The sequence below is a fragment of the Alexandromys fortis genome, unplaced genomic scaffold, assembly GCF_014885135.2.
Source record: "Alexandromys fortis isolate MF-2015 unplaced genomic scaffold, M_Fortis_MF-2015_v1.1 scaffold_8_9099976_23576923, whole genome shotgun sequence".
Classification (NCBI taxonomy): domain Eukaryota; kingdom Metazoa; phylum Chordata; class Mammalia; order Rodentia; family Cricetidae; genus Alexandromys; species Alexandromys fortis.
In genome coordinates, this window is record NW_026067899.1 from 3,432,208 (window position 1) to 3,453,647 (window position 21,440).

At 42.7% G+C, this 21,440-nt stretch overlaps 1 protein-coding gene across 5 annotated transcripts in view; it reads left to right on the forward strand.

The window, feature by feature from the left end:
• Nucleotides 1-21,440, forward strand: part of Fastkd1 (FAST kinase domains 1) — a 25,120-nt gene continuing 3,680 nt past the window's right edge. Inside the window, exons 1-13 of one of the 5 annotated variants that reach the window (XM_050123064.1) lie at nt 1-91; nt 830-1,345; nt 1,744-1,812; nt 6,059-6,184; nt 6,618-7,019; nt 8,678-8,788; nt 9,898-10,029; nt 11,393-11,879; nt 13,515-13,629; nt 15,430-15,558; nt 17,243-17,374; nt 17,982-18,095; nt 20,750-20,888. In XM_050123064.1, the coding sequence (XP_049979021.1) occupies nt 1,011-1,345; nt 1,744-1,812; nt 6,059-6,184; nt 6,618-7,019; nt 8,678-8,788; nt 9,898-10,029; nt 11,393-11,879; nt 13,515-13,629; nt 15,430-15,558; nt 17,243-17,374; nt 17,982-18,095; nt 20,750-20,888 (2,291 nt within the window). In that variant the 5' untranslated portion in view covers nt 1-91; nt 830-1,010. Of the gene's footprint in view, nt 1,346-1,743; nt 1,813-6,058; nt 6,185-6,617; nt 7,020-8,677; nt 8,789-9,897; nt 10,030-11,392; nt 11,880-13,514; nt 13,630-15,429; nt 15,559-17,242; nt 17,375-17,981; nt 18,096-20,749; nt 20,889-21,440 lie in introns of all 5 variants that reach the window. The other 4 variants (XM_050123055.1, XM_050123046.1, XM_050123071.1 and 1 more) reach the window with 4 other exon arrangements.

The following is a 21,440-nucleotide window of genomic DNA, read 5'->3' on the forward strand; positions in this document are numbered from 1 at the left end:
TGCCGCCTTGGGGCTGCGTTTCTTCCGCTCTGGGACACTGTTAAAGAAAGGTGTCCCACCAGGAAAGGCTAAACACCCCAGGACGCGATTGGTGAGCCGGAGAGGGCAGCCTCCTCCTGCTGCTGTCGGGGCCTTGGATGATCCCTGCCTTCTGAGCCGTCGGGCGCAGCGCTGTCGGGTCCGTGGAGGGCATGGGGAAGGACTCGCGGGTTTGTCAGCGGCTCTGCCTTCCGCACCCGGCTTAGTTCCGCCCGGGACGCGCGGTTTAGTTTAGCAGTCGCGGTCTCCTTGCGGGTTTGGGTCTCCGCAGGAGACCGGGGCAGGTCGAGCCCATTGCCGTCTGGTGCTGGACACCTAGGCTCAGGGTCAGCTCTCCTGCGGGCCAGATGCACGAGTTACCTGTCACTTGTGAACCGTGTGCGTGCCTGTGTGCCGCTCAAGCCTGCTCACCGCAAAGCCAACCTGTCACACTCCCCAGGCCTCTCCTACAGTTAACTGGTTTCCTCAAGGTCACCTTTTTGTAGTCGTGGATCGGCTGCCCGGTGAGACCCTCTCTCCACAAACAAGCAAGCAAATACCCTAAAACAAACACAAAAACCGATTTTTTTTTTCTTCTGCCGCGTTTGTGGTCAGAATTAAGCCTTTTAAAAATTGGGGGCCGGAAGAAACCCCCTTTTCCTGGATGTCTCATTTTGGATCAAAAATCTAGCTGGTTCAGACCAAGAACAAAGTCTGTAGTCCAAACAAAAAAGGAAAATCCTTGTTGCTTGAAGTTTGACGTTAGGGGGGTAATTTGATATCAATGAAACGAGTAACCAAGGTAAACCAGTTGTTTTGCAGATTCTATTGGAATGGATTTAGAGCCATCAGGATGGAAATAAAACACATTAGTGAAAGGCAGTTTTTATGCCATCACACAATACCCGACTTCTAGCTGCAGATGGACCAAAGAAAACCTGTGCTAACAAAGGAACAGAAGCCTGTATTTTGGAGCCCCATCCGTTATAAATATGTTCTGTCTCAGAGGACTCTCTCTACTCTCTCGGAGAGTGGTTCAGTTCCGCCCCTTCAGTTGTAAGCCATTAATTATTCAAATGCAGAACTGTACAGATGAAGAACAAGTATTTGATCTTATCGAAAGAAGCCCGGCCATACTTTCAGAGCCGCAAGTGGGTTGTGTGTTTAATATGCTCTGGCAGTTTCAGAAGCAGAAGACTAACTTGGAAAAAAACATTGAGTTTGTTAGAAACCATCCCCAGTTTCTTACTCTTTGCAATGCAGCGGCGAATCACATCCAAGCAATGGGTGATGACACCCTGGTGGGTGCGCTATACAGCATAAAACAGTAAGTTGCTTTTCAGTTTATGAAAACAATTCTAGTTCATATCTTAATTTCCTGAGAATCTCTTTTAAATGGAAAAACCATTCTTCCAGAAGACAGTTTTTCTTATACTGTAGTATCTTAAGGATATTTGAAGAATATTTTTTTGGTACCAGTTAGTGATATAGTTTAGAAAGCCAGGAAAGTACAAATGACTGGCTTTCCGTATGTGTGATTGGTTGATTGTGGAATAGTGGAGGAACGTGATTGGCTAACGGCAATGAGGCTATAACAGGTAAGCTGGTTAAGTCAGATTAATGTCTGCTGACAAGCCAGCAGTTATTGAGGTTCTATTTTTATTGATCCATTTGCAGTCTCTTGGCTTTCATAATTAAAAATTGCTTTGCATTGTTTTTATTGAGGTTTGGTGTTGAATCCCATCACCCTCTGGTTGAAGCACTGGTTACAGAAGCGTGGAAAAGGCTGGAAAGGCAAGTACTCTGGGCTTATCATATAAGATCAGGGTTAACGGGGGAGGGGAGTATCAAAACGAAATAGAGGAAAAGAATGAAGTTTCATAGGGAAAGAGTGCACTGGGCCTGGGGATGTAGCTGACTTGATAGAATGTGGACGCGTATACACGAGGCTGAGGACCCCATCCCCAGCGCCACAGCAAACCAGCCGTGTTAGGGCACTGTAGAGGTGGAGGCTTGTCTTAGTTAGGGCTACCGTTGCTCTGAAGAGACACCGTGACCCTGGTAACTCTTACAAAGGGAGACATTTAATTAGGGGTGACAGACAGTTTCAGAGGTGTAGTCCATTGTTATCATAGGAGACCCACACCCACAGTGGCACACTTCCTCCAATAAGGTCACCCCTACTCCAACAGAGCCATACCTCCTAATAGTGCCACTCTCTATAGGGGCCTGTAGCACGAATAATAAAAACCCAGAGACAGATATTAGGATTCAAGATGAAGATCAGAAAAGCAAAGTGGTCAGCCACTGGTTCTTACCTCTACTTCAGACTGAAGTGGGTGATCCTGCCTCCACGAATCCTCAGGCTGAGACTCAGTATGAGACCAGTCTCCCCCGGTTTTATATTCCTCTGTAGTGCTAGGATTAAAGGCGTGCACCACCACTGCCTGGCCTCTATGGCTAACTAGTGTGGCTGTTGGGATTAAAGACGTGTGCAGCCACTGCATGGCCTGTATGGCTGGCTAGTGTGGCTGCTTTGCACTCTGATCCAGGCAAGCTTTAGTTATTAAAACACTAAGTAATATACCACTATAAACGCCATTTTCTTTCATACCACAAGGCTGAGGATCAGAAATTCAAAATCATCCTTGGCTTCACAGCATGTTTGAGGCCTGCCTGGGCTACATGAAACCCTGTCTCAAAAGAAAAGAAAAAAAAGTTTGAAATTCAATTCATTTGAGGATTTTTAATTGTGTAAAAACATTCTTTCTTGGGCTGGAGAGATGGCTCAGAGGTTAAGAGCATTGCCTGCTCTTCCAAAGGTCCTGAGTTCAATTCCCAGCAACCACATGGTGGCTCACAACTATCTTTAATGAGGTCTGGTGCCCTCTTCTGGCCTGCAGACATACACACAGAATATTGTATACATAATAAATAAATGAAATATTTTAAAAAATTCTTTCTTGAATAAAGAAAGGGAACTGTAACACCCGATTCTGTATTACCCCCAGGTACAGTTTGCATGCCACTGGGACCGTGAGCAGCAAGGGCCTGGAGATTGAAAGAACACACTAGAGACCTGGGTCATTCGAAAGGAGATCAGCCAAAAGCTGTTTATTCAACATTAGGGAAATCCTTAAATACCTCGCTGCTGCACTAGGAGTTCCCCCCAGGCAGGTGGGAAATTGCCACACCCAAGATGGAGTAAACAGTGCCCTACAGCTCATCACCAGGTGGGGCAGAGGGAGCACAGAAACAAACAGAAATGTTTTAGCTGGCTGACCAGAAAATGTCCTCAGGATGAACCCCAGGAGCAGGGGCAGACCCAGGCCCTAAAGGGAACTATTCCAGCTGTTCCCTGTTTCAGTCAGAGCAGGCCTCAGTATGCTTTTCCATAGACGTTAAGTGCGGCAGAGTCACAGGTAGTCACTAGTTGCTTGCACTCTTGAAGAGTTCTGCTTTAGAAACAGAAGATTCTAACTGACTCCAGAAAAAGAATAAGCTTAAATTTCGGGGCTTGGGAGATGACCTGGCAGTAGATTCCTAGCGCCCATCTGGCAGCTCATGGTCATCTGTCACTCCAGTTCCAGAGAGTCTCCTCTGACCTCCAGGCCACAGGTGCAACACATGGTACGCAGACGTACACTCAGACAAGACACCCATACCCGTTAAATAAAAGCAACAACAACAATAGCAACAAAACATCCCTAGATTGCAAGGGCTACGAAAGGAGATAAAGGAAGACACGAGTTTGGTGGACTGGAGGGCGGGGGGTGGGGGGGGAGGCTGTGTGACACTTGAGCATCTCTGGTTTTCCTGCTACTCCATTTCTGTGAGAAGGCAGTGACCGCAGGTTACAGTTGGCTTCAAAGCTTCTGGAAGAGTTAGCTTTACACCAGTTACTGTTTTTCTTAGATGGCACCTTTCACTCTTAGCTTGCTTCGTGTTGCTGTGAATCAATTTTGACTTCACCCAAAAGAAGGATAGAAAAGAAAGTAAGCTTGAGGTCCTCTGCTGTTGACGGTGTTGTCACAAATGCACTGTCCAAGCTGGACAGCTGTGTTTTCATGTGACCGTAACTGATCGTCATCGAGAGGAATGTGAACTCTGTTCAGGATTTTCTTGTGAATACACAGCACACTCTGCAAGTATGTGTGGGAAGTCCTCCGTGTATGAGAGCCGAGACAGTAACAGAACCAGTTTAGGAAGCCTTCTGCACTTTCTGCCTGGGACTTCTGTGGTAGCCAAAGCCACTGCTAGTAGGATAAGGCAGATGGAAGTCAAGGGAAGAACACTCAAAGTAGGAGAGTGATGGAGGATACTGAAAGCAACCCCAAGGACCAGCAAGGTGCTCCGTGATTGATGAAGATGCCTGTCCCTAAGCCTGGTTGAGAAACAGAACTGGAGAGATGTCTCGGAGGTTAAGAGCACTGACTGCTCTTCCAAAGGTCCTGAGTTCAATTCCCAGCAACCACATGGTGGCTCCCAACCATCTGTAGTGAGATCTGGTGTCCTCTTCTGGCCTGCAGCCAGACATGCAGACAGAACACTATATATAATAAATAAAAATAAAATAATCTGAGAAACAGTATCATGTTAGGCAGTTCATGCTTGGAATCCCTGCACTGGGAAGGTCTGAGGCAAGAGGATTTCTATGCGTTCTAGGCCAACCTTGAGCCACCACTGCCCGACTAGAAATAAATTCTTATAGTACATACCCGTGTATCTTAGTTCTCATTGTGTTTTGAGGAGTCTTCCATAATATATGATTCAGTGGTTCTTTATTTATTTTCAGGCTTTTAATCTTTTTGAGACAGAGTTGCTCTGTGTAACAAGAGAAACCTGGCTGTCCTAGAATTTACTTTGTAGACCAGGATGGTCTTGAACTCGTAGAAATACGCCTGCCATTGCTTCCTGAGTGCTGGGGTTAAAGGTATTGGCTACCACCACCCAGCTCAGTGGCTCCTTCTTTTTATTGCTCTGTTACGTTGTTCAGTGGCTATGTGGGATTTACCCATACTACTGGAAATTTTGGCTCTTACGTGTTGTGCTGCTATCCTTAGATTAAAAATAGATTTTTTTGGGTTTTTTTTATTTTTAAAAATTACTTGTATATGTATGTGTCCAGTGGGGGGATGTGTGTACTCGTCTGCAGGTGCCTGCCAGTGGCCAGGGGAGGGTGCTGAATGCTGGTACTATCCCTAGCTGCAAGCCACCTGATGTAAGTGTGAGGCAGCCCACTGGGTCCTCTGGAAGAGCAGTATATACTCTTAACCACTGAGCCGTCTCTCTAGCTCCAGTCCTGATGCTTTTAATAAATAAAGCAAACAATAGTAACAAATTAAGACGGAGTGACCGGGAAGGTAGCTCGGTGGTAGTGTGCTAGCAAGGATAGTGTGTTTCAAGCCCTGTTAGATCTCCAGGACTAACAAAAAAGAGAAGAAAGGGAGAGGAAAGCATTGAACTGTGTAAGGGTGCACTTTTGTCTTGCCAGTCACTTGAAGAAATTGGATCGTTTTTCCTATCTAGAGATTTTTACTCATTTGCTAATATGCAAATGAAGCAACATTCCATGTTACCTCAAAAAGTAAGTGAAACTCCAATTGAGTGATTCTCTTTTAAATCTTTCTGCAGTGCTGGACTTTAATAGTCTCATCATTTGTTACTGTTGTAATAATGAACAATCAGCTCACCTTGGAAAATTTGATGTGTTTTGTTTTTTTGTTTGTTTTTTTGAGACAGGGGCTGTCCAGGACCTTGCTCTGTAGACCAGGCTGGCCTAGAACTCAGAGAGCTCCGACTGCCTTTGCTTCCCATGTGTTGGAATTAAAGGTGTGCACCTAGCTTGACATTACTTGTTTTTTGTTTAGTTTTGTTTTTAGTGTTGAGGATCAAACCCAGAACCAGGGTCTGGCATGTGCTGGGCACGCAACCAACCACTGACTTACTGCCCAGCCCTTGAAAAACCTTCAGCTTATTTTATAACTACATCATGTGTTCTAATTGATACTAATGATCTAATGTGAATTTCTTTTAACAGGTTTGATACTAATGTGCTCTCAATATTTTCTACTTGCCTGGCCGATCAGCATTTGTATTTCAGTCCATTAATGGGAAAAATAGCTGATATTGTAAACAGGAACTTGGAAACCATACAGGACTTAAGGTACATTTATTTGGGGCCTATGGGGGTGCGAGGATGCTGGGCTTTGGGTGCAGATGGAGATGTGTCGGGTGTCACTATAATCACATCTCTCGTGAGGGCGACATCCTCATCTACACAACAGCGACGGCAAGAGCTGCTTGGTACTGTGGAGATCTCTGAGGAGCTAAGGTTTTTAACTTACCAAGTTGGCCTGCCGTGTCCGCAGCCAGATGTCACATTTTCACGTGTGGCAGCAGAAAACGTGGGATTGCCAGGTCAGAGCCAGAGGACTGCTTCTCACGATGCCAGAAAAAAAAGTAAAAATAGACGAAACAATGTATGGCATGAAGCTGTATGCTTGCCAACTTCTTTCCATATCTGCTCATTTAATTTAGAACTGGTCATTTTTGCTAGGAGTATAAAAAAATCTGTGTATCTTCTTTTCTCCTTTAAGGGCCTTGTCTGTCTTGATGGTCAGCATTTCTTCTATAATATCCCACTGTTTCCAAGAAAGACTCGTGAACAAAACAGAACTGCTTTTTGATGGTGTCGACTCTTCCAATGTCAACAATGCTAGACGGATATTACAGTTCCTCCGCAGTGTCAAGTGCAGTTATTACCCGCTCCTGGAGCGGTGCAACCAAGTGTTTATAGGCAGTATGAGCAGTCTTGACTTGGAGGCCCTCTGTAGAATCTTCAGCCTGTACCAGTACCTGCAGTTCCACAGTTTTGAGTTTATTGAAGTGGCTCGAAGGAGGCTAGTCGAGATGATCCCCTGGTCATCTGGCCACCCCGCAAGTTTTGTCAGATTGTTTGCCGTGTTGGGACCGGTGGCAGAGCCTGAAATAAGGAAACAGTAAGTTTAACTTAAAAATGTTCTATTTTCATGTTGGCTTCTTCATGCTTAGCTCTCCTCGGAGCTTGGAAACTCACCAGAATCACCCCGCTCGGCTATGGAAGGGAATAATCTGTTACAGTCTGTTCCTTCAGATGTCTGGTATCCTCCACAGTGGACTAGACAGAAGATGAGGGGCCCCGCCTAAGTATTTTCATCAGCCCTTCCTGGGTCTGCACAGAGGCGTGAGGCTCCTGTTTAGGTTGTGGTAGTCTACACAGTGGGTTCTCTATCCCGTTATCTTCATCCCGCTCACGTGATGTCAAAATTCCCAGGTTGCTTCTGATCATGCTGTTTTATCACGAGAATAAAAAAACCTAACTAAATGTTAATGATAATCATGTGTTACAGATATTTATTCCAATTCCAGAACAAGTAGTTCTGTTATTAAAAATGATTTTACACACACAAAGATTGGCGGTAATTAAAAAAAAAAATAAGAAAGCACACATTGGATGCAATGGTGCCTGGCTGTGATCCCAGCCTTAGAGGGAGTAGAGTGAGTTTGAGGCCACTCTGGGTTACACAGGGAGTCCCAGCCGAGCCCGAACTGAGACCCTTCCCTTCAGAACACTCAGATGCAGGAACAGGTGCACCTGCAGCTTGAGTGAGTTTAGTCTGGCTCATCTTTTTTAAGAAGTCTGATTTCATAGACTATTGATATAGATATAAATATCTGGAATGGTTAGTTGGATTTTTTGTTATTTTGTTGGGAGTTGAATACAGAAAGGGTCTTTCATATATTAGACAAGAGCTCTTATCTATTTACTTTGTATTTGGAGACAATCTCACTCAGTTTCTCAGGTGAGTCTTGAACACTTGCAATTCTGTATCAGCCCCTCACACTGCTGAATTATGGGTCAGTACCTGGCATTTGGTTAGATATGATATATATAGGTTAGATCTTGCTCCATTTAAAATATTTAGATATTGCTAGGAGATATGTAACTATTAAACTAATATACAAACATCATTTGGTTATCTCTTCCTAGACTATGAGGCTAAAGTTATGCAATAATAACTCTAATCCCTAATCAGCGTAACTATATGGAATATTTTGTTTTTCGAGACAGGGTTTCTCTGTAGCTTTGGAGCCTGTCCTGGAACTAGCTCTTGTAGACCACCAGGCTGGCCTCGAATTAACAAAGATCCTCCTGCCTCGGCCTCCTGAGTGCTGGGATTAAAGGCATGCGTGACCACCGCCTGGCTATAGTAGTCTTTTTAAAATATTTATTTTAAATTATTTGTATACGTGTGTGTGCATGAGTGTGCATGTGTGCATGTTTACGTGCGAGTGCAGGTGCCCTGGGAGTCCTGTAGAGTGTTGGAGTCCTTGGAGCTGGAGTTTCAGGTGGTTCTAAGCCACCTGAAATGGATACTGGAAACCAAACTCAGGTCTTCTGCAAGAGTAGTACACATTCTTACCTGCTGAGCCATTTCTTCAGCCCAGGAATTCACAGCAATCTGTAGATGCGTGGTGAAGAGCTTTCTTTAAGCAGGGTTTCCAAGAACTCCATAGTAGAGAGATATGTAGTTTTTCTGTTACCCAAAAACTGTTCATTCAAACAAATTGAAAGCCAGTTTCCCAACATTAAAAAAACCTGTATTTTTGTTTCTAGGCTTAAATCAACTATGCTGTTGATGTTAGAGGAGCTGACCGGCCAGCAAGTGCTGACAGTGTTGATAGCCATGGAGGAGATGGAGAGCAGAAACGCACACTTGATTAAAAAGTAGTCTTTCCTGAAGTTCATGGCGCTAAGTTTAGCTGTCACTCATAAGTATCTGCTTTTCTTTCCTGACAAATACTTGTGTCTAATTGCTTTGAAGTAATAAAGAATGAACATTGTTTATGTTCCCAAATGTTTGTGACTTCTGGACAGAGATGGGGTTCTTTACAGAGGTTTTCATTTCCTTTCCTGCTACTGCTAGACCAAAGCAGAGCATCGTAGTGCATGCATCGTAGTGCGTGCATCGTAGTGCATGCATCGTAGTGCATGCGTAAAGCAAGGGCTGTGCTTTCCAGAACACTTGGTTGGAACTTTCCAGAACATAAGGACTTGTCTCACTGTTGCCTCTAACTTACTGGTAGTGCGAGATTTAAGAAGGGAAAAAAAAAAAGCCATTCAAATTGCATATGCATAATTTTTCTTTATTATATGTTCCTTTAGTTAAGGTTCCACTGTCTCATTTCTCATTATGTTTCCCACTTTCTCCTTTTCTTTCAATTATTTTTAGCTCATCCCCCCCGAGGGCCAGAAGGTTATGGGAGAAAATGAGATTAGTTTTGTTAATTGCTAGTAATTTATGACAAAAACTATTCTTGGCAGCAGGATGTGGAATTTGATGTCTGCTCCCTGTTATGCTTTGTTTCTGCTTTTTCCGTTTTGTAATTTGGGAAGTAAAGCTATGCCCTTCTTTAGAAAAATATTCTGTAAAAAAATTGTATTTCTGAGTATTTGTCCTGCATGTATGTATTTGTACCATGTATCTGGTGCCTGCAGAGTCCAGAAGAGGTTGTTGGGTTCCCTGGAACTGGAGTTACAGATCATTGTGAACCATCATATGGATGCTGGGTCCTCTGGAAGAGCAGCCAGTGCTCCTAACTGCTGAGTGACCTTTCCAGCCCCTAAAGCCACGCTTTTCTCCCCGTTTCAAATTCACACTTCATGACTGCCCCTTTAGTTCTGTTTCTGTCAGCATCTGGAGACTGTTCAGTCAGAACAGAAGAGGAGGCATTTTTTTACTGATCCTCCACAAAGCAGTGTGTGTGGCCTGAAGTCTGTCTAGTCATTGTTCAATAAACAAGTGAATGACCGGGCTATAATAATGTTCTTTTTAGGATTGTTTCGGTGCTGTATAAACATTTGGATACCTATAAATCGATAGAGCTACTGAAGATAACACAAGCCTTGAGTTGTCTACATTTCCAAAATAAGGATCTTTTTATGAAACTTCGAGAATTAATTCTCAGGTAAGATTTAAGTATTTAAAGAATAAAATATTCAATTAGTATTTCATTTAGAAATCTATCCTTGTTTGCTTTATAGTGTATAAAGTAGCTAGAATTTTCTAGACAAACCTGAATAGCTTATTATTGACATTCTGAGACCTGGGCTGTATCTACTGTGCCGTACTATCATGTGCCCTTCATGTGACCCAGTACCACTAAACAACTAGGCAAACATATACACAGTTTCCCCTTTACCTTAATAACTGAAAATGACTGTATTTTCTCTGGTTATGTCACATGCGTTCTCAGTTTTCCATTGATTTGGTTGAGCTAAAATGAAGTGTTACTAATTTTACTTTAAGTTTACTAATAATGAATGACCAGTACACTGTGGCTAGCATGGACTAGTAAGATTTTATTTCCCAAGCAATCAGTGGGGTTTGTGGGTGTGTTTGTTCTTTGTTCTTTTTTTTGTTTTGTTTTGTTTTTTTGTTTGTTTGTTTTTTTTTTGAGACAGGGTTTCTCTGTGGCTTTGGAGCCTGTGGAACTAGCTCTGTAGACCAGGCTGGTCTCGAACTCACAGAGATCCGCCTGCCTCTGCCTCCCGAGTGCTGGGATTAAAGGCGTGCGCCACTACCACCCGGCCTGTTCTTTGTTCTTTTTTATATAGGAACTCAGAACTCCAAAAACAACAAATAATAAAATCATAGCAACTGTTTTATATTTAATGTAGATTAAATAATTTCTTCTAAACCTAATGGTGTCTTAAAATGGCCAGTCCTTAATTTGTTGTTAAAGAATTACTGTCCTCACGGTGGGGTAGTTACTGCACAGATTTGGAAAACAGGGAGTAGAGAGTGAGGTCAGGTGTCAGTCTGTCTGCTTGTGAGCATGTGTCTGTCTGCCAGTATTTTAATACTGTATTTCTGGTATTCATAACTAAGAAGGGAATTGGTATTATTGAGGGTTGTCCTGTGCCAGGGCCTATTCAACGTCGCAGCAGCTCCTGGTGGCCATGCAGACACTGAGCTCAGATTCTTGCAGCAGCAGCAGTAGCATCAGTAGCAGCAGCAGCAGCAGCAACAGCAGTGGCGGCAGCAGTACCAGGCTCTCTTTTCTGATGCTGACCTTTTTCCCATTGATGGTGGTTTTCTTACTGCATGAAGTGTGGAGCATGGCTGTCATCTTCGCCTTTCCTTAGTGATCCCTAATGATCTGTCCCTTGTGAATTAATTTTAAATGAACCTGACTTTCTAAGGCCACCTCACCTTTTTAACAATTATATAACAATATTTTAATTCACGTATTTTGTGTATCTTTTGGTTGTTGCTGGCGTGTTGGTTATATTCTTTCTGTTTTTTCCCCCTTTTCCTTTACGTAATAGTCATTTGGAAGCTAGCGTCATGCCGAGTGAGATTTGTATTCTGGTCTGTGCTCTATCCATGCTTCCTTCCTCTCGCCTCGACCAGACAGCGCTGTCCCGCCTCGAAGCCATTTTACCCCAGTGTGACTTCAAGGAGCTGAGCGATATTGCAGTGTCTCTTCTGAGGTGGATCCAGAATGATCACACATGCTTGGCCGGCCCTGCTAGACAGCAACTGAATCTCCTTCGGAAATTAGATCACCGGGGCCATCATCGATTACAGCAAAGCACCAGCTTGGATCTCCTGTGGGAGGATCTTAAAGCTTTGAAAGGGGAATGGCTTCAGGAGTCCTTGGTTGAAGAATCAGTTGCTGCTTTGGAACACTTTGTGGATGAAATCGATGGCACCAACGTTACAAAGATCGCGTCTTTTCTTTCCAAAACTAACTACCTCAGCACCGTAATACTTGATAGAATAGCTTCGGTGGTCATCCAGCAGATTGAAAAGGTGAGATTTAAGTGTTAGACATGACTTTTACACTGTTCAGCTTCCAGAAAGCACATACATACATACATACATACATGGATACATACAAGGATACATAAATTATAAATACTTAAATACTTTTTAAACTTAGATGAGAGTGAAGTTCAAAATTTCAGCTCTGGCTTCTGGTTTATCAGTTTGTTCTTTTTCACTTTAAAGCCACTTTTGAGCAGGGTATGATGGCACACTTGAGATCTCAGTGTTTGGGAGGCTGAGGCAAGAGGATTGCCAAGAGTTTAAGGTCCAAGTGGACACACAGACAGACCTTGTCTCAGACAAAAGGAAGGAGCTGCCTTGTTCCCCTACCCATGGATTTGGAGAGAACCATGGTCATCCTTTGATTCCTTCAACCCTTAAGATCAGAAGCCAAAGAGGCTTTGGCTTGTTTCATTTTTGAGAGACAGAGTCTTGTTATGTAGCTCACAGTCTAGAGCTCCCAGAAATTTTCCTACCTCTGCCTTCCAAGTGCTGGGATAAAGCATGTAACACTATGCCCAGCTAAGATCAAAAGTCAGAGTTTTTTAATTGGAAGGCAGTATTTAAAATATTAGGCATATTTTCATGGTAGCCAATAACTGATTTTTAATTTTCTTTTTTTTCTCTGTAATCCTGGGTATCACTATTAAACACTTGCAGGCTGGCAAGATGGCTTAGCAAACAAACGCACTTGCCTCCCAACAATGCGGGTCTGATGGACCTGAGTTTGCTGCCAAAAGCCTTGTGATAAAAATGGAAGGGAGAGAGCCAACTACACAAAGCTGTCCTCTGACTTACACGTGTAGATGTGGCACACACACTTGTGCATGTCACACACACACACACAAAATCGAGGGAAGCGTGAAGAATGAGAAAATAAGGTATTTGCTGACACTCGCATCCCTAAGTTGTCATTGTATACTTGTTTCTGAAATTACGTTGGCTAAGCTGCCTTATGGATCGGATGAGAAGACCCTTTCTTACAAAATCATTGTCTGTATGTTAGGATGAGGTCTTTATTCAGAAGCTAGTGCTTTTCACAAAGAACATAAAAATGTCTAACTTGCTTAGCTTTGTGCCCGGCAGGTGCTTAGATGAGTGATGTGTCAACAGGGAACAACGAAGTGGCCGTAGATCAATGGTCGCTTGCTTGGCCTTCGGTCCAGCCCTCAGTACTGCCAGGCAGCATAGCTCACTCCTGGGATCTCGGCAACTGACCTTGAGCTTGGACTGTACAGTGAGTCCCTGTCTCAAAAATACCAAAGGATGGAAAGTGTGTGGAAGAAAGATGCTGGTGGCTATAAATTAAGGGACTTCCTTGGCTGTAGAAGGATGTTATTCTGTTCAATGCCCTGATGACATGGAAGTAATTGGGGCTTCTTCCTGTTCATTTCCAGTGAGGGGTGGATCCCACAACAGGGTTTTTACCTGGCTGCTTTGCTGTTCTGTGCTAACATTTTCACAGCTACTAATAGTTACAGATTTAAACAGATCATTGCAGGACGCAAAACTGATACATTTGTAATGTCATTATAGGCGTGTGAGAAAGACTTCGTCTAAAATGGTAGATTAAAATTGGTTTCGCTGAAGCCAACACTAAATTCTTGTTTGCTCATACAGATCCATCCCTTTTCCATCCCCGCTGCTATTCTTCCATTCAGTGTTTTCAACTATGATCCACCTCAAAGGGATGAGTTTTTAGGAGCGTGTGTCCAGTGCCTTACTTCTTACAAAGGTAGGTAAAATGATTGGCAGAATAATGGGTGAGTAGGTTCTTGTTCGTATGACCTAAGAGCTGTTACAATGGCCTTCAGTAACCAGGTATTCATAATAGCTGGAAACTCTGTGCTACAGATGTTTAAAGCTGGGTGTGGTGGTGTATATCAGCCCTTTGGTGAGGCAGGAAGGTTGCTTGTTTGAGACCAGCTTGGGCTGGGATGGACTTCTGTCTGCCTGTCTGTCCATCCATCTGCCTGTCTCTCTACCTGTTGTGTCTTGAAAGAATCTGTCTCAAGAGAAGTATCCATTTCTCTGAAGCCTTTTTAGTATGAAAATGTGAGACTTGTGTAAGAATTGAGCAAGGAGCACCAATATAGCCATGGCGTGGACTGGATGATGTTACTGTTTTGTCATGCTTGCTTTATCTCTTGCTCGCTCCCCCACCCCATCTGTTTTAAAGCATGCTGTGCTGTATTGCTGAAGCACACCTGCCCAGAATGATGAACCTCTTATATCAGCACACACCGTGAGCACACTAAGAAACTCCAGGGTCTTTGCATAATTAAAGAGTCTGTGTTTAATGTCTTCCTAATCTGTACCCCCAAATAACCACTCCAGTGTTTACTTTGGTGGTTACCTGTTTCATCTCTCATAGTCTAGAGTACCACCCTCATACACTTTTAACTTAGTGTCGACATCTGGGGAGAAGCTTTCAATTCTTTCCTTTTTGTTAACAAGGTTTTCAAGGACCTATTAAAGTTGAAGGGACAAATATCTGTGTAGTATATCCCCAGTCTAGCTTGAACTATAGCATTCTTCTGCATATGACGAGCCTTTGAATTATCCTCTCTATATGCTTCAGGGAAAGAGAACATTCTCCATGTAGCCACTATGCCAGCATTACAACCAGGATAACCAACAGTGCCATCTATTACCTAGACCATCATCAAAGTTTCCCATTTGTTACCATTTTTTTTTGTTTCCCATATAGGGAGGTTATGTGTGCGTGTGTGCATACTGTGTGTGTGTGTGTGTGTGTGTGTGTGTGTGTGTGTGCTTCTGGTATGTGAGTGGCAGAAGACAATCTCAGGGGCCTTTCAGGTACTTGGCTTTCCCCTTGTGAGTGTCTTTTGTTTGTCACTCCGTGGGCTTCACTCACTGGAAAAGCACTTGCCCAGCTTGGATGAGACCCAGGTTCAATGCTGGTACTGTAAGAAACAAATGAACAAACAAATAAACCCAATGGAGTGATGATTTTCCTCATTTTGAATGCAGAGTAGGTTTTTATAAAAAATAGTTTTTATTTTAGATTTACTTATTGTATGATGGGGGCATATGCCACAGTCTGGGTACCGCGTGTGTGTGTCAGTCAGAGGACAACTTGTAAGAGTCAATTGTGCCTAACTATTTGCTTTGCTCATGATTTGGTCTTTTTTGTAAAAATAAAATCAGCAAAGAAATCCAAAAGGAAAGATTATTGTTTGGTTGGTTTTGGAGACAGGCTCTCACATGAGCCTAGGCAGACCTGCAACTGTAATGTAGCCATGCTGGTCTCAAACTTGTGCAGTCCTCCTGCCTCAGCCTCCCAAGGACTAGGATTATAGCGGTGTGCTACCACACCTGTGAAGATTTGGGGTTCATCTTTTCTGTCCTTCATTAGAATTCTTGTGTCAGTGCATCATGGTAGTTTTCCCTTCCCTGCGTAAGAAGGCTCTCAAGTGAGGCAAATCTGGCAAAGCCTTAGCTTTATCTAAACTGCTTATCTATATGTACATGTGAAACAGCTGTATGTTATAATTTTAAACTCATTTTTTAGGTAAATTGGATCCTGTTACATTAGTGTTTGTTGGTTTTTCTTTGGCCACGCTTGAATATTTTCCAGAAGATCTGCTAAAGAAAATGTTCACCATCAAGTTCTTAGCCAGATTAGATTCCCAACTTGAAAGTATGTATCTGCATTTTAGTTTTAGAATTTACTAAATGTACCTTGTATGCAAGTGTCATTTGTGTCCATACTGAAGCGTTTAAAGGCTAATGATATTATTTCCTGCTAGTAAAAGCATTTTATGATTAGCTGGGGGGCAGTGTAATGGTAGAATGCTTGCTTAGCATTTGTTAAGCCCTGGGTTTTACCTCCAGAACTGGGAAGGTGGGGATGTGTGTATACATATATGCAGATATTCTTGTAAATATATATATAATATAAAATAGTATATAACACACACACACACACATCACACATTATACCCAAGGTTTCAGCATATGGGAAGCTGAGGCAAGAGGATTGAAAGTTTGAAGCAGAGCAAGCCACCCAGGGCCTTGTATTGAGATCCTGTCTTAAAAAAAATTATGAGGGGGCTGGAGAGATGGCTCAGAGGTTAAGAGCATTGCCTGCTCTTCCAGAGGTCCTGAGTTCAATTCCCAGCACCACATGGTGGCTCACAACCATCTGTAATGGGGTCTGGTGCCCTCTTCTGGCCTGCAGACATACACACAGACATAATATTGTATACATAATAAATAAATAAATATTTTTAAAAAATTATGAATATAATGAAAACTTTTATAAACACATAAAACATCAGAGTTAGATTCTTTCACCAAGTAAAACCTACTTTAATGGGGAGGTGCTTTCTTTTCCTTCTTTTGTTTGGAGAGGATTGAGCCCAGGGCATCTTGCATGCTAACCACACACTCTACCATTAGGTGATACTCAAGTGCTTAAAATGTTTCTTTTGTGTCTTCCTTTTGGTCCCATATAAATACTTATGTATCAAAGTATGTTTTTAAATAGATGGAGAATTTAAATTGCTTTTTAAGCTGCTGTTTTCATTGAACTATATTCTGAATGTCATAAATATTTTTTGATGTCATATTTTTACTGGATTCATGGCATACCATTATATAACTATAGTGAAACTTCTGTCATTTAAAACCAGGAACCTCCTTTTTAAAAAGGGCAGCGCTGCGGATTAATTCCAGGGCCCTGTGCATGCGCTGCAGGCACGCATTATAGTTATATCCTAGAGAATGGGCAGCGCTGTGGTTTAACTCCAGGGCCCTGTGCATGTGCTGCAGGCACGCACTATAGTTATATCCTGGGACTCATTTCTCATTTTACAGGTTGTTTCCAATTCATTACAACTAATAAATATTACACACAACCATGGATTGGTTTCTTAGGATAAATTCTAAAATTGGAAGAAAGTCAATGAAAATTCTTTGTGGCATTTTTTTTTTAAATGTAGCAATGTAGCTTTAAAATTCACAAAGTGTAGAAATTGGTCTTTTTGTTGTTGTTGTTTTGAGACAGGGCTTCTCAGTGTAACAGCTCTAACTGTCCTGGAACTCAGTTTGTAGACCAGGCTGACCTTGAACTCAGAGATCTGTCTGCCTCTGCTTCCAGAGTGCTGGGACTAAAGGCGTGTGCCATCACTGCCTGGCAGAAATCAGTCTTAATCATGTTACCAAATATATCAACTTAAAGATATGAAGCATTCACAAAGGAAGTGATTTTCTCATGTAAGAGCTCAAGTATCAACCAACAGTGGGGGTCATGGTATGAAGAAATGAAGTTTCTGCTAGGTCTAGGCTATCCAAATCCATCGGTAATTTGCTTTTAATTTCAGTTTTACCTTCAAGTCTAAGTGCAAGGGTCCAGTTCCGCCTTATGGAGTTAAATAGAGCCGTCTGCCTGGAATGCCCAGAGTTTCAGACCCCGTGGTTTCATGATCGCTTTTGTCAAGGACACTATAACAAAGGTTTGTTTTCTTTTGGTAAGAGAGTATGGTTAATTCCAGAACAGATTATTAGGTAATACATTTTTATCACCATTAAATCTAAATATGGCGAGAGTTTCCAGAAGGGCCTATGGCTTGTTAAATAGTTTTGTAAGTAGGTTTCATTTTTTTTTAAAATAAGTATTTGCACAACTTTAACGGGAAAACCAGACTCACGAAACCAAGGTTCCCGCGAAGTACAGGAAACAGGAAGGGCAGTGGGTTTCATTTTGCAGGAATTTCTTAACCAGGACACCGACCACCTGAGCAGGCACTTACCTCCTACTGTGTTTAGTGTTATTGCACATGGATCTCATTAGGCTCTTACCGTATCTATTTGCTTCTCGCGTGTGCCAGTGGTTGCACACCCAGGCGTGTGTGCAGGTCAGAGGACAGCTTTCTGCAGTCAGCTCTCTCCTTCCACCTTCATCTGGGCTCTGGGGCTCAAACTCAGCTCCTTAGGCTTGGGAAGCCAGCCCTCTTACAAAACTGCTGAGCCTCCTGGCCAGCCCTGAGGCTCTGGGTAAGAATTTTTACTTTTCGATTTGTAGAATAAGGATGGCTTTTCATTTTCTTAATTTTCCTGAAGATGTTGGTGTTGTGACTGGAGCACAACAACAGATCTATAAGATGCTAGCAGAAATCCTCGGCGGACACAGATGTGTAAAGGCTTCGACCCTTTCGCCGTATTACCACACAGTGGGTAAGTCGCCAGACACAGCCAGCTCCTTTCGGACCACCCTCCCTCGGATCATCTTCTTCTGGTTAGCTGGAACTTTAGAAAGGTTTCTAGCTGCTTGTAAAAATTTGTTTTTATTTTTACATGTGTAATCATTTACCCACATTTGTGTAAGTGCACTAAGTGTAGCCTTAATACTTACATATACCAGAAGAGAGAGCCATACCTGTGAAACTGCACTTAGTGACAGTGATGAGTGCCGGCCATGTTGGCGCTGAAACCCAGCCCGGGTCCTCTGCAGTGGCCTTCAGTGCTCTTCGTCCCTGAGCCCTCTCTCAAACCCCAGGTTTATAATTTCTTTTCAAATTTTGTTTTGTTTTTAAAGATGTATTTATTTATTATGTATATAATGTTCTGTCTGCATGTTTACCTGCATGCCATTATAGATGGTTGTGAGCCACCATGTGGTTGCTGGGGATTAAACTCAGGCCCTCTGGAAGAGCAACCATTGTGCTCTTAACCGCTGAGTCACCTCTCCAGCTCCCTTCTTTTCAAATTTTTATTATAAAAAAATTTTCAAACAGACAAAAGTAGACAAAAAATATAATAATGAATTCTCAAATTCATTCCCATAGTCCAACTTTGATAACCATCAATATTGTCATTTTCAGAAAAAAAATTAAAGTTGATCTTCACCAGTGCTAAGTAAAATCCAGATTCGGGTTCACTAAACATTTCTGGATCTTCAAAACATTCTGTCCGTGCTGGGTGGTGGTGGCGCACATCTTTAATCCCAGTACTCGGGAGGCCAGCCTGGTCTACAAAGCAAGTTCTCGGACAGCCAGGGCTACACAGAGAAACTCTGTCTTGAAAAACAAAAAATAAAAACAAAACAAAACCCACCAAAACCCCGACAAGATCCTATCCTCCCTGGACATGGTGGCACATGCCTATAATCCCAGCTTCTTGGGAGGTTTAGGTGGAGAGCAAGACCCTGTCTCAAAAACAAAGAAAGAAAGAAAACCAAAGCACACAGCAGGGCTTTGGAGAAAGTGTAGGCCTTTGCTGCTCCCTCCAGCTGCACCGCTGGTTTTCCTGTTTGGAAAGGTTGCTGTACCTTATAAGGTAATGAGGGCTCTGCCCGCATGAAACCATCACCTCCTAAAGGCTCTCCTCCTAATACCGTCATATTGATGATTAAGTCCCATTATGTAAATTTCAGGTGAGACCATCTGTCCTAATTTGCATTCTATTGCTGTAAGGAAACACCATGACCAAAAACAACGTGGGGAGAAAAAGGTTGATTTCATCTTACAGCTTGCTGCCTGTCATCCAGGGAAGGCAGGGCAGAAACGTGGAGGCAAGAACTGAGGCAGAGTCCTCGGAGGGTGGTAGGAGGCTTTGAAACCCCAAAGTCTGTGCCCAGTGATGCACTCCATTCAGCAGGGCCACTCCTCCTAAGCCTCCTAAGCCTCCTTAAGTAGTGCAACTAGGGACCATGAGTTCAAATCCTGAGAATATGGGAACATTCATTCAACCACTAAATAGAATAAAGCTGGGTGCTGGTAGTCTAGTTATGGAAGAAGCTGAGGCAGGAGGATGACTTGAGCATTGGGATTCTTAACCAGCTAAGCAACATAGCAAGAGCCTATCTCAGAAATGCAAAGGTAAATAACTAAATTTAATATCATATAGCCTCCATGTTTTTTTTATATATATATTTGATTTACTTGTTCAAATTTGGATACAAATATTGCATTTAGTTTATTTGTCTTTTTTTCTTCAGTTTTTCTCCTACCCCCCCCCCTTATAATTTATTGGAGAACATTCCATCATCTAGACTCCTCTGATCGAACCCCTTTGGCATCGTTTAACATGCTCATGTTGCTCTCACCTTTCTGGTAAACCAGCAGTTAGAAGTGGATGCTTACTTAATTGGACTCTAGCTTTAATTTGTCTCACAGATGGCTATTATTGCATCGCATCAAAACTCATCACTCATCAGCGGGTCTGTAACGCTCTTCAGGCTGACTCATCTGTGAGACAGTTCCCTTGTGAGCGTTTGCCCTGCTGACTTCAGTCGCCATTGCCTGTCGCTCCTTGCCTAAATCTAGCATCTGTAAGGGAGGCCAGAATAGCAAGTTTCCACACGCACTGTTCCTTCCACATGGATGGCTCCGATGTGTCTCTGAAAAACATTTCTGTGTCAGCTTAGTTCCTATGCATGACGTTCATATAGGAAGGCTTGTCCTTGTTGTACAGATGTGTTGTCTTAGTACATCTTTTTTGAGACAGTCTGGCTATGTAGCTTGCTGACCCTAACTTGTCCTCCTTCTGCCTCAGCCTCCCAGTTGCTGAGATTCCAGGCATGCATCACTATGCCTGCCTTAAAGCAAAACTCTCGCATATGATTTGACTTAGCTCAGTGCGAAGTGTAGCCAGCTATGTGCTGTACTTAATACTTGCTTGGTATTTATTGATTTTCAAAGAAAAGTATCAATTGGACGCTACCTTACAAAATGAGTTGGATAGTCAGGGAGTTATGCTGTTCTTTTTGCTCTTTTAAATACATGTGTGAATATACATGTCTATGTAAATATGTTTAAAAGATACTTAAACTTTTGGCTGCTAGAATTTACCTAATTTATACTATTGATTCTTTTTATTTTTGAAATAAGATTTTGAATGCATTTTGGATAAACGAAAAAAACCTCTTCCTTATGAAAGCCACAGCCTACCTCCAGGGAAATCACCGGGAATATACTGGGAGTCAAATACTTCAAGAGTTGAGTCAAGGCTTCCACCAGAATCTGAGAGGTAATTTATATGTTAGTTTTAGGGTATTTTTTGAATGGTTATATCCGGCATTATATCATAGCCTCCTGTATTAGGGGTTGGTTTTAGCACCTGCTACTTTCCTTCAGCTGTCCATGGCCAGCAGTCTGTGTAATCAAGTGATGGCCTGGTCATCCTCAGCCAGGTGTGCATTGTTTTCTTCCTAGCACCCCATGCTTCTCCACTTGGGGGAGCACTTAGCCACCTCTTTCGCATTGCTGCTGTACTCACACATCAGGTTGGACCATAGCTATGCTGCTTGACTTCATGGGTAAATTTTTTATGGAAGTCTCCACCTCATAGGTGCCTGTTGGACAAAGAAACTCATGAGTTTTACGAGATGTTTTGTTTTATAGTTTCTTTAAATGAAAAGGTTTGATTTCAGCCGGGCGATGGTGGCGCACGCCTTTAATTCCAGCACTCGGGAGGCAGAGGCAGGCGGATCTCTGTGAGTTTGAGACCAGCCTGGTCTACAGAGCTAGTTCCAGGACAGGCTCCAAAGCCACAGAGAAACCCTGTCTCAAAAAAACCAAA